General features: G+C 42.9%; 1 protein-coding gene across 1 annotated transcript in view; it reads right to left on the bottom strand.

Moving 5' to 3' along the window:
• Positions 1–13619, bottom strand: part of kif1aa (kinesin family member 1Aa) — a 149297-nt gene that overhangs the window by 29883 nt on the left and 105795 nt on the right. Inside the window, exons 27-35 of the mRNA XM_036978922.1 lie at positions 13302–13431; positions 12650–12815; positions 12082–12172; positions 6081–6193; positions 5700–5755; positions 3449–3557; positions 2763–2829; positions 847–931; positions 208–313 (exon numbers count right to left, since the gene is read on the bottom strand). Of these exons, the coding sequence (XP_036834817.1) occupies positions 208–313; positions 847–931; positions 2763–2829; positions 3449–3557; positions 5700–5755; positions 6081–6193; positions 12082–12172; positions 12650–12815; positions 13302–13431 (923 nt within the window). The remainder of the gene's footprint in view (positions 1–207; positions 314–846; positions 932–2762; positions 2830–3448; positions 3558–5699; positions 5756–6080; positions 6194–12081; positions 12173–12649; positions 12816–13301; positions 13432–13619) is intronic.

Below are 13619 nucleotides of genomic sequence, written 5' to 3'. Positions count from 1 at the left end.
TAAACAGTTCAAGTAAACAATATTTATGCATCAACAAAATATAACTGAATGTTCTATGTAACTTACTGTATTTATTCTCTAAAACTTATATTGTCATATCACCCACCCCCCCCCAAAAAAAATCCTAGAATCGTGGAATAAGTCTGCTATTGGAACATGAGCCGTGGGTGATTGGGTCCCTTTTGACGGGTAGAATATGGGACATACCTGTCGTCTTGCATGGGTCTGACATACCCAGCTGACAGGATGTTGAGAGAGAGGATGTTGGGGTCTATGATGGTATCGTCCCCCTCGGGAGAGTTACTTATACGCCCTGGGGAGTCGAGGAAGATGAAGAAGAGGAGGGGGAGAAGGAGGAAGATGAAGAAGAGGAGGGGGAGGAGGAGGAGGAGGAGGAAGATGAAGAAGAAGAGGAGGAGGAGGAAGAAGAGGAGGAGGAGGAAGATGAAGAGGAGGGGGAGGAGATGGAAGATGAAGGGGAGGGGGAGGAGGAGGAAGATGAGGAGGAGGGGGAGGAGGAGGAAGATGAGGAGGATGATGAGAAGGAGGAGGAGGAAGAACAGGAGGAGGAAGAGAAGGAGGAAGAAGAAGATGAGGAGGAGGATGAAGAGTTGGGGGAAGAGGAGGAGGAGGAGGGGGATGAAGAAGAGGATGAAGAGGATGAAGAGGAGGAGAACTTATATACTGTAAATGTTGGTGTTAAATACATATTCAACACACACACACACACACACACACAACCCCACACAGAGAGACAGACACTCACAAAGACAGCACACACTCAGGCACATGCACATACACAACAAACAAACACACACCGTCCACTTCAATGTGAGCCTGACTCACCCACAACCAGCTCCTGGACATCTTTCCACATGATGTCTTCACCTGTCTCATGAACGATTGTCACAGTTATTCTCCTCTGAATACCCTGGGGGGGGGGGGGCATTGAAGAGAAGAAAGGGAGAGAGGCAGAATGAATAAGAGAGAGATAGAATAGTGATTGTACCATTAGAGATACCAGAGACACCAGAACACCAGTACAGAGAGATACCGTCCAGAGATAACGACGTAACAGGAACACGGTGCGAACACAATTCCAAGAATCAAAGCAGCCAAATAGAGGCTGGAACTGGACTGTACTGAACTCGACTGAACTGGACTGAACTAGACTGAACTGGACTGGACTGAACTGAACTGAACTGAACTAGACTGAACTGGACTGAACTAGACTGAACTGAACTGAACTGAACTAGACTGAACTGGACTGAACTAGACTGAACTGGACTGGACTGAACTGAACTAGACTGAACTGGACTGAACTGGACTGGACTGGACTGGACTGAACTAGACTGAACTGGACCGAACTGGACCGAACTGGACTGAACTAGACTGAACTAGACTGAACTTAACTGGACTGAAATAGACTGAACTGAACTGAACTGAACTGAACTGGACTGAACTGGACCGAACTGGACCGAACTGGACCGGACTGAACTGGACTGAACTGGACTGGACTGAACTAGACTGAACTAGACTGAACTGGACTAGACTGAACTGAACTAGACTGAACTAGACTGAACTAGACTAAAACACCAACTGGACTGAACTGGACTTGACTGAACTGAACTAGACTGAACTCTACTAGACTGGACTAGACTGAACTAGACTGATCTGGACTGAACTAGACTGAACTAGACTAGACTGAACTGGACTAGACTGAACTAGACTAAACACCAACTGGACTGGACTGAACTCTATTAGACTGGACTAGACTGAACTAGACTAGACTAAACACCAACTGGACTAGACTGGACTAGACTGGACTAGACTAGACTAAACACCAACTGGACTGGACTAGACTGGACTAGACTGGACTAGACTGGACTAGACTGGACTAGACTGAACTGAACTAGACTAAACACCAACTCTACTAGACTGGACTAGACTGAACTAGACTGGACTAGACTGAACTAGATTGAACTAGACTGGACTAGGCTGGACTAGACTGGACTAGACTGGACTAGACTGGACTAGACTGGACTAGACTAAACACCAACTGGCCTAGACTGGACTAGACTAGACTAAACACCAACTCTACTAGACTGGACTACTCTGACAGAGCTTTTCCTATCCACTCTCTGGGAGCATCTGGTTATCAGGAAGATAGAGAAAGTATTTTATACACACTGAGTGTACAAATCATTAGGAACACTTTCCTGATGTTCATTTGCACCCCCATCCTTTTGCCCTCAGAACAAGTTCAATTTGTTGGGGCATGGACTCTACAAGTTGTTCGAAAGCGTTTCACAGGGACTCCAATGCTTCTCACAGTTGTGTCAAGATGGCTGGATGTCCTTTGGGTGGTGGACCGTTCTTGACACAAACAGGAAACTGTTGAGCGTTAAAATAAACCGAGCAGCGTTGCAGTTCTTGACACACTCAAACCGGTGCGCCTGGCACCTACTACCATACCCATGTTCACTTCAGTCTTTTGTCTTGACTATTCACCCTCTGAATGGCACACATACACAATCCATGTTTCAATTGTCTCAATTAATAATACTTCTTTACCCTGTCTCCCATATTATCCTATATTCTTCTATATTCTTCCATATTCTTCCATATTCTTCTATATTATTCCATATTCTTCTATATGAGACTATATGATTCTATATGATTCTATATCATTCTATATTATTATATCCACCTGCAAACCAGATGAAATCATAACTGTCATTCCACTCCCTAAAATGACTCACCTGGTGCAGCATGAACGTCCCATGGCAAGGCATGCCTCCTCTATGGTCTACTCCTGCTGGGACGTAGCTGTAGGGCAGAAACAAACCTCTCATTGATTTCACATCGGCCAATAAGTTCTGAATGACATTAAAGCTGTTGCTGATATTGTTGTTGTCGTAACTCTGGTTCTTTCATCGACATTCCACTGTGTTAATATCCATTAAATCAAGACGTTTGTAGTACATAACAGGCTTACCATTTCACCCACCAGTCTCTGAGTCTCTAAGTCGCTGAGTCTCTGAGTCTCTGAGTCGCTGTGTCCCTGAGTCTCTGAGTCTCTGCGTCTCTGAGTCTCTGCGTCTCTGAGTCTCTGAGTCTCTGCGTCTCTGAGTCTCTGAGTCTCTGAATCTCTGAATCTCTGCGTCTCTGAGTCTCTGAGTCTCTGAGTCTCTGAGTCTCTGAATCTCTGCGTCTCTGAGTCTCTGAGTCTCTGAGTCTCTGCATGTACAGTGCAGTGGAACCCTTTTCAGTCTATTTATTTTCTAGTGAGCCAACCACCAAGGATGTGAACCGGCCAACAGATCAGGCCAGTCGACAGTGGTAGATTATCATTCATAGAACTTGGTTTACAAAAGGTTGTGGTGAGATGGTTTGCTGTAAAGTACAGTGTAATCTTATGGTGGTGTTCGTGGTGACTGATACTCACTCTCCACTGGCCTCCAGCTCACAGATCTCGAAGAACACCATGAGGTCATACTTGCAGTGGCAGGGCCCGGCTGTAGGGCGCATCAGGGCAGTCAGCTTGGTGGCAGGGACTAAAGGGAGGAGGTGAAGGAAGACTAGGTTACTGCCAAGGACACTCACTTTCCAGTAGCAGGGAACATGGAGAACTGTGAGGAGAGAAGGGCTGAAACAGAGGGGTGATCAGAGAGATGTATGGAGAGAGAAAGGAACCATTCAGTACAGTCCTGTGGAAACGGAATGAGATCACTCAGTCAGGAGGGCCACAAAACCCAGGAAGCAAACAATCATCCCTTAACGTTAGAGAGGATTGCCTCTGGAGATGGAAATTAGTATTGTAGCTAAAACAGGTGCAAATTTGTTGTGCTTGATCCCTGACAAATAAAATAATAAAACATTAAAAATTAAACAAATTATTTGCATCTATATACAATATTACCCAAGTACAAGAAACATTTTATTACAATGTATATCCCAGGTCCTGAGAAACGTGAACGTAATCATCACATCAGAGGCAGGTTTTATTATCAAACAGGTAATGTCTGACCCTACATCAATGACTCTGAAGACTGTCTGTTACCCACTTCTATCAATGACTCTGAAGACTGTCTGTTACCCACTTCTATCAATGACTCTGAAGACTGTAAACCACTTCTATCAATGACTCTGAAGACTGTAAACCACTTCTATCAATGACTCTGAAGACTGTAAACCCCTTCTATCAATGACTCTGAAGACTGTAAACCACTTCTATCAATGACTCTGAAGACACTAAACCACTTCTATCAATGACTCTGAAGACACTAAACCACTTCTATCAATGACTCTGAAGACTGTAAACCACTTCTATCAATGACTCTGAAGACTGTAAACCACTTCTATCAATGACTCTGAAGACTGTCTGTTACCCACTTCTATCAATGACTCTGAAGACTGTAAACCACTTCTATCAATGACTCTGAAGACACTAAACCACTTATATCAATGACTCTGAAGACAGTGAACCAATTCTATCAATGACTCTGAAGACACTAAACCACTTCTATCAATGACTCTGAAGACTGTCTGTTACCCAATTCTATCAATGACTCTAATTCATAAAGACTTATTTATGGAAGCTACTAATGTTAAGAGCACCATAAATTCAGTTTAGGAAGAAATCACTGGAGGAATTGTAGGGGAAGTCAACCAGACAGTAGACAGGAGGAACTGTAGGGAAAGTCAACCAGACAGTAGACAGGAGGAACTGTAGGGGAAGTCAACCAGACAGTAGACACCCAACTAGGCAAGAGAAGAGAGCCAAGCCTGTGGAAAATCCCTGAAACACAACCTATTTTTAAATCCTATTTTGTAAATCAGGTTACTTTCTTTAAACTGAACTCAGGTGATAAGAGAAGCAATTCATTGGGCTATTCACCCAGTCTACACTGTTATCTCCATCTCAATTGCAAAGTTGGAGATAGGTGTTTTGTATTTCTGATTTACAATATATCATCTTGACCACCAAGTTATATAAAAAAAAATATATAAATTGGGCTCAAGATTAGTTTCAGAGACTCTCATTGGCCCAGGCATACAGACAGTAACCAACCCGGTTTCTGGGCTCTGATAACAGAGCATATAGAGAAGGGTGGGGCTGGCAGACTGAGTGGTTCCTCCCCCTCCAGGAGAAAGGAGGCGGCCAATCCGGCGGCGGACCGGGCGTGGCCTGACAGAGAGTCCACCAGCGCCCCATTGTACACCTCTTGGACCAGGGAGCGAATCAGCTCCAGGGTCTTCTCCAGGTCTGGGGGCGTGTGGCATCGTCTGCTGCTTCACAGTCACAGTGTACAGTAATACGTCCCCAACAACATGACATTACTTAGAGTATCAGAACACCAGTAGCCAAGGTAGCAGTCTATTTAGCTATCATTCCACTCCTTGTCATGTTTTACATGACGCACAGTGACAAGGAAGAATGTTACCTCAAAAAGACTGGATTTCACCAGGCTAGTACACCAGCAAAAACAGAACACCAGTATGAAGGCAATTTAACAGACATGAGCTGTAGGCAGTAACTGTACACAGGCCGTACAATGGCATGATAGATACACATTGTGTACAGAACTCAGCCTCACGTTTAACACACTAAATAACAACATTCATATCCTGATGTAGACAGAGGTCTAATTGTTCACTAGAAAGGCACAAAAGAGTAACAAGATGATGCTGCTTACCTGGTTTGGACAGGGGCATGACTGGAGGGAACTGCCTTCTGTTGGGACGCAGGGGGCTGGAGAGAGAGAGAGACAGAGAGAGAGAGAGAGAGAGAGAGAGAGACACAGAGAGAGAGGGAGACAGAGAGAGAGACACAGAGAGAGAGAGAGAGAGAGAGAGAGAGACAGAGAGAGAGAGACACAGAGAGAGATAGACACAGAGAGAGATAGATAGATAGATAGATAGATAGATAGATAGATATCAACCAGTAAGTCCTAGAATACTATATTAAGTACAAGTACATTATTAAGTCCTAAAAGAGTATGTTACTACCATATGTAAATAATAAGTGCATTACAAAAAGGAGAATGAAGATTTGTCCTTCCGGTAACGTGCGTTACCTGATGAGGTCCTTGCAGACAGCAGGCTGTTTCTGGTAGTGACCAAACACCTCAAACACCACAGGCTGGGTCTTGACGTAGTCCACAAAGGATTTGGTGACCTCTACAGCAATCTGTTGAGCCAATTAAAAGACATACTAGCTACCACAGCATATCAAACCACCATAACGCGCTTCTGTTTATTTGGATTTTTTAGTGGGTAGATCAGATTTAATAGACTGTGGCTTCCATCAATGGAATTGTCTGCATCATTTCCACTCCCCCAAATATATTTTTGTGTATATATATATATTTCCCTTTATTATTTCCCTAAACACTACCACCCCTCCCCAAATTGAAGTAAACTAGCAGACAACAACACTTAGGCTTCTACTTCCAGCTTATACATAATACAGTATATACATTTTAAGGACACACAGTATATTTTACATTAGTTATCTATCTTGTTATAATTAGTCCCACGCTTCAGCTCCGCTCTGCCCCCCCCCCCCCCACCGATCTCTGAACACTATCCAGTTTTGATTTCGGTTTGCCTTACATTTTTCCACTGTACTCTTCTGAACCTTCCTATTTTTTGTAGTTTCTACAGAATGTAAATTAAAGATGCAAATGTTTTGCTAAGAGCACTATATTATTTTTTATTGACTATGACTTATCTGCAGAGTTAGTTTATAATATAATAATAACATTATCTGCAGAGTTAGCTCCAGGTAATTGTTGCAATTCTTCAGCCATTCATGGACCTGTGACAAAAACTACATCTGGACAAGTTAGTTTATAATATAATAATAACATAATTATAATATAATATTTGTTTATTAGTTTAAAATATAATAAAAACATAATTATTATATAATATTTGTTTATTAGTTTAAAATATAATAATAATATAATTATTATATAATATTTGTTTATTAGTTTATAATATAATAATAATATAATTATTATATAATATTTGTTTTATTTGTGCTGTCTTTTCTGGTGGATTAATCTGAAATTGCAACTAACTTTCTTTTGCTTGTTTTAAAAATAGAGATATTTTGGAGTGAAAGTGAGAGGTTGTAATCTGAAAAAAGGGGAAAAGGCCATTCTTGAACACGGGGTGAGACATTCTTACTAATCTCTATGAGAACGCGTTCGGAGTTAAGTATAACTTTTGTATTACTGATGCCTTTAGTGAGAGGTCTAATGCTTTAATCTTGAATCATTTCTGCCCTCCAAATTCATATTCATTACATAAATAGGCCAGTTTAATTTTGTCTGGCTTACCATTCCAAATAACATTTTAACTGTTTTGCTCACATCATTTTAAAAACAGGTCATTGGGTGTAGGCTAGACCATATGCAAATAGTTAAACTGGGATACGACTAAAGAGTTAATCAGGATGGTTTCCACAAATAGACATGTATTTTCCATCCCAAGGAAGCAAGATCTTATCTATTTTTTTTGCTAACTTTCTAATACAATGTATTGTCATTTCTTTCTTTCGGGATATGAATTCAGACTTGTGCCAGAGATAGAGCTGGGTCCCGATGAAGACTGAGGATGACTAAGGCTCAGTCAAGGGGCCATTTGGTTAAAACCTGCCGCTGACGGGAGAAGCTTTTTTAAGTAGACGGGAGATGTGAGAGAAGGTGAAGGTGAAGGGTTCCTCTGTGCTCTCTGGACGGTAAAAGGGGGTATTTATTCCCTTTGTCCTTGTCGTCTGTCGTGGACGTGTTGGTGCATCACTGCTCTATACAATCAATCAATCAATCAATCAATCAATCAAATGTATTTATTAAGCCCTTTTTACATCAGTAAAAGCTTTACATTAAACAGTAAGCAGGAAGAAATACAATATATATCAATATATATCTATTGATATGGTAAGCAACAAACAGCACACAAAGTGCTTAAAAAACATATTTAAAACTTCTTCAGGCCATTGGATAGAAAAACACTTTGAATTTGGCAGAAATGTTAAAATAATGTATGAGACTATAACACAATAGATATGGTAGGAGAAAATCCCAGATTGCAATTCATATGGCTTCCACTAGATGTCAACATTCTGTGTTCAAGGTTTCAAGCTTGTTTCTTCCAAAACGAGGAAGAATAATGAGTTTTAGTACTGGGACTCAAGAGTTGGAGATCAGTCTGTGCGCACACGATGAAGAGGACGCGTACCTGCTAATATCACTTTCCTATTGAACATACTTCTCTCCGTATGAAATATTAGTTTAATTACATTTTAGGGTACCTGAGGATTAAATAGAAATGTATTTTGACTTGTTTTAACAAAGTTTAGCAGTAGCTTTTTGGATTCCTTTCTCTGCAAGTTGAACGAGTGGATTACTCAAATCGATAGCGCCAACTAAATTGAAAAAAAAGAAGGATTTTACCTAACACAACGACACTACATGTAGCTGGGACCCTTCGCATTGCAAAGCAGAGGAAGATTTTCAAAAAGTAAGTGAATATTTAATCGCTATTTGTGAATTTATGAAACTTGTGCTGGTTGAAAAATATTTCGATGTGGGGCGTCCTCCTCAAACAACAGCATGGCATGCTTTCGCTGTAAAGCCTACTGTAAATCGGACAATGCAGTTAGATTAACAAGAATTTAAGCTTTTAGCCGATATAAGACACTTGTATGTGCCTAAATGTTAAATAGCCGTAATTTTATGATTATTTATTTAAATTGTGCGCCCTCCAATTTCACCGGAAGTTGTCGACAGGTGTCCCTGACGGGACGCCTAGCCCTCAAGAAACGATGTAAACTGACTTAAAATGACATGGTTAAAAGTGTTTTTAGATATAAAAATATATAATAACAAGACCTTGTAATTAGGATGTGTATGATACACACTGAGTGTACAAAAAATTAAGAACACCTTCCTAATATTGAGTTGCAATCTCCCCACTTTTTCCCTCTGAACAGCCGCAATACTATCAACATATACTGGCTGGTTATGCACTGCACTGGCAGGATAGAACAGCGACGTCTAGTAAGACAAGTGGACTATGTGTTTTTTGTAAATAACAGCTGGTGTACAATATCTAACCCAATATCTAACCCTCGCCCGAGGTAGAGTATCTCATGATAAGCTCTAGACCACACTATCTACCTAGAGAGTTTTCATCTGTATTCTTCGTAGCTGTTTACATAACACCACAGTCAGAGGCTAGCACTAAGACAGCATTATATGAGCTGCATTCCGCCATAGGCAAACAAGAAAACGCTCACCCAGAGGCGGCGCCCCTAGTGGCCGGGGACTTTAATGCAGGGAAACTTAAATCAGTTTTACCTCATTTCTATCAGCATGTTAAATGTGCAACCAGAGGGGGAAAAAAACTAATTTAACCTTCACTGCACACACAGAGACGCATACAAAGCTCTCCCTCGCCCTCCATTTGGCAAATCTGACCATAATTCTATCATCCTGACTCCTGCTTACAAGCAAAAATTAAAGTGGGAAGTACCAGTGACTCGGTCAGATGACGCAGATGCTAAGCTACAGGACTGCAATGCTAGCACAGACTGAAATATGTTCCGGGATTCCTCCAATGGCATTGAGGACTACACCACATCAGTCACTGGTTTCTGATGCTCGTCGGATGTGGCAGGGCTTACAAACCATTACACACTACAAAGGGAAGCACAGCCGAGAGCTGCCCAGTGACAAGAGCCTACCAGATGAGCTAAACTACTTCTATGTTCGCTTCGAGGCTAATAACACTGAAACATGCATGAGAGCACCAGCTGTTCCGGATACTGTGTGATCCCGCTCTCCGCAGCCGATGTGAGTAAGACGTTTAAACAGGTCAACATTCACAAGGCAGCATTGCCAGACGGATTACCAGGACGTGTACTGCGAGCATGTTCTGACCAACTGGCAAGTGTCTTCACTGACATTTTCAAACTCTCCCTGTCCGAGTCTGTAATACCAACATGTTTTAAGCAAACCACCATAGTGCCTGTGCCCAAGAACACTAAGGTAACCTGCCTAAATGACTACAGACCCGTAGCTCTCACGTCTGTATCCATGAAGTGCTTTGAAAGGTTGGTCATGGTTCACATCAACACCATTATCCCAGAAACCCTAGACCTTCCGCCCCAACAGATCCACAGATGATGCAATCTCTATTCCACTCCACACTGCCGTTTCCCACCTGGACAAAAGGAACACCTATGTGAGAATGCTGTTCATTGACTACAGCTCAGCGTTCAACAATATAGTGCCCTCAAAGCTCATCACTAAGCTAAAGACCCTGGGACTAAACACCTCCCTCCGCAACTGAATCCTGGACTTCCTGACGGTCTGCCCCTAGGTGGTAAGCGTAGGTAACAACACATCCGCCACGCTGATCCTCATCACAGGGACCCCTCAGGGGTGCGTGCTCAGACCCCTCCTGTTCTCCCTGTTCATTCGTGACTGCACGCCCAGGCACGACTCCAACACCATCATTAAGTTTGCAGATAACACAACAGTGGTAGGCCTGTTCACCGACAAAGACGAGACAGCCTATAGGGAGGAGGTCAGAGACCTGGCTGTGTGGTGCCAGGACAACAACCTCTCCCTCAACGTGATCAATTCAAATGAGATGATTGTGGACTACAGGAAAAGGAGGACAGAGCACGCCCCCATTCTCATCGACGCGGCTGCAGTGGAGCAGGTTGAGAGCTTCAAGTTCCTTGGTGTCCACATCACCAATAAACTAACATGGTCCAAGCACACCAAGACAGTCTTGAAGAGGGCACAACAAAACCTATTCACCCTCGGGAGACTGAAAAGATTTGGCATGGGTCCTCAGATCCTGAAAAGGTTCTAGAGCTGCACAATCGACAGCTTGTTGCATCACTGCCTGGTATGGTAAATGCTTGGCCTCTGACCGCAAGGCAGTACAGAGGGTAGTGCGAACTGCCCAGTACTTTACTGGGGACAAGCTTCCTGCCATCCAGGACCTCTATACCAGGCAGTGTCAGAGAAAGGCCCTATAAATTGTCAAAGACTTCAGCCACCCTAGTCATAGACTGTTCTCTCTGGTACCGCACGGCAGGCGGTACCGGAGCGCCAAGTCTAGGTCCAAGAGGCTTCTAAACAGCTTCTTCTCCCAAGCCATAAGACTCCTGAACACCTAATCAAATGGCTACCCTATCCACAGGGATTCTGGCCCATGTTGACTCCAATGCTTCAATGATGCCCCAATGATGTCCTTTGGGTGGTGGACCATTCTTGATACACACAGGAAATTGTTGAGCGTGAAAAACCCTGCAGCGTTGCAGTTCTTGACACAAATCAGACACTTAAATATTTTGTCCTGCCCAATAACCCTCTGAATGGCACACATACACAATCCATGTCTCAATTGTCTCACGGCTTAAAAATCCTTCTTTAACCTGTCTCCTCGCTTCCTCTACACTGATCGAAGTGGATTTAACAAGCAATCCTGGCTTTTCACCTGGATTTCCAGTCTATGTCATGGAAATTGCAAGTGTTCATACATTTTTGGCCCCTCTGTGTATTACCCTCACTTGTCCAAGGAGAAGTATGTTTTTGTCTTCACATGGATGTTGGAATATGTTGTGAGAGTATACAAAAGACCCCTCCTTTGGATAAATGATTGATTCATGGGCTGCTCAGATCATAGAACAATGTCAGCGTTGAATGGGCCGATGAATCGACCATTGGAAACTTTTCCTCAACTGAGCCAGCTCTGCTGACAAGAGGCCTCACGTCTTCCTGGTTCCAGGACTATTAACTAAACGTGTGAACAGCACTCCTTGTGTTCGGACGGCAACCAGACATACGGTTGCTGTCAATTTATGAACTAAATCAATTCAAGGACACCCCTCGAGGGGACCCTTGCAAAAATTCTTCTTGGGCTGCTGAAATCCTTTTTTATTTTTTCATCTGAAAACTATTCGGCCCTCTAATCCCAATTACCTGTTTGTGACTCTGATTCTGTAGCCTATCATATTAGCACATACTTTTCATTAATCATTAAACTGCTTACGTTTTGTACGTGGTAGAAGCCCAGAGGAGGACCTCGCCCTGTGTTCTTCAGAGGCTCTGTGGAAAAGGCCTCATCGTGGCGGTGGATGAAACTATAGACGGTCAGAAAGAGTGAGGGCCTCGTTAGCTATCACTCCGTCTGTTACAATGTCTGATAGACCTAAAGATCTGATAGACCATAAAGATCTGATAGACCATAAAGATCTGATAGACCTAAAGATCTGATAGACCATAAAGATCTGATAGACCATAAAGATCTGATAGACCTAAAGATCTGATAGTCCATAAAGATCTGATAGACCTAAAGATCTGATAGACCTAAAGATCTGATAGACCATAAAGATCTGATAGACCATAAAGATCTGATAGACCTAAAGATCTGATAGTCCATAAAGATCTGATAGACCTAAAGATCTGATAGACCTAAAGATCTGATAGACCATAAAGATCTGATAGACCATAAAGATCTGATAGACCTAAAGATCGGATAGACCTTACTGAAGAAGCAAAAGAAGAGCAGAAGAAGAGGCAGAAACAGAAGAAGAAGAAAAACAACAACAACAACTTACTTGAATTGGCAGAAGATGTCAGCGTACTCTGCGGAGATGCTGAAGGCCTGGAGGACCGTCACTCTGAAGGTGAGGATGTTACCTATCCTCAGGTGTTCCAGGGTTCCGTCCAGAGCTCCTCCCTCCAGGTTGGTCTTCAGGGGGCTCTCCAAATCATCTGGACCGGCTACAGGGGGTTAAAACAGACATAGAAGAGACATTGAATGTAGTCCTGCTTCCTGTGTTTTCATTATGGCACACTGAGATACTTCTCTCTTCAACAACACTACATCCTTACTTAAAACAACACAGTATAACGTCAGGCAGTTGCCTCCCACTGGCACACTGATAAACACACTACCGACCTGTACATAAATACATTTAGCATTATGTAGATATGAACACTGACCAAACACACTTACAGTGCCTTCAGAAGGTATTCACCTGCCTTGACTTTTTCCACATTTTGTTGTGTTACGGCCTGAATTTAAAATGGATTACATTTAGATGTTGTGTCACTGGCCTGCACACAATACCCCAAAATGTCAAAGTGGAATTATGGTTTTAGAAATGTTTACAAATTAATTAAAAATGTAACGCGGAGAAACCACAGAGACTGAGGAGACTACACAGAGACTGAGGAGACTACACAGCTAGTGGTGGTTACCCGCACATGTATTGTTGTTGACTTCATCGGCTGAGGGTCCCGTCTCTGAGTTCTGTCCCTCCCCCTCCACGAAACGCAGCTCCTCCTGGGACGCCCCAGTACGGGACAGACCAGCGGGGCACGACTCAGCCTGGAACTGACCACAAGGGACAGCATAGTTAGCAAAGCTGGAAGAGAAGCTAGCAAACCTAGGAGGTAGTTACTAACTAGCTAGAAGACGGCATACAGTTAGCAGAGATAGAGGGAGTGGCCTAGCCACTGACATTAAAGCTAGAAGACCTAGTAGTAGCCTGGAACTGACCACAAGGGACAGCATACAGTAAG

The sequence above is a fragment of the Oncorhynchus mykiss genome, chromosome 5, assembly GCF_013265735.2.
Source record: "Oncorhynchus mykiss isolate Arlee chromosome 5, USDA_OmykA_1.1, whole genome shotgun sequence".
NCBI classification, from domain to species: Eukaryota; Metazoa; Chordata; class Actinopteri; order Salmoniformes; family Salmonidae; genus Oncorhynchus; species Oncorhynchus mykiss.
The sequence above is the reverse complement of the archived record's forward strand: the minus strand, read 5'-3'. Positions and strand labels throughout refer to the sequence as shown.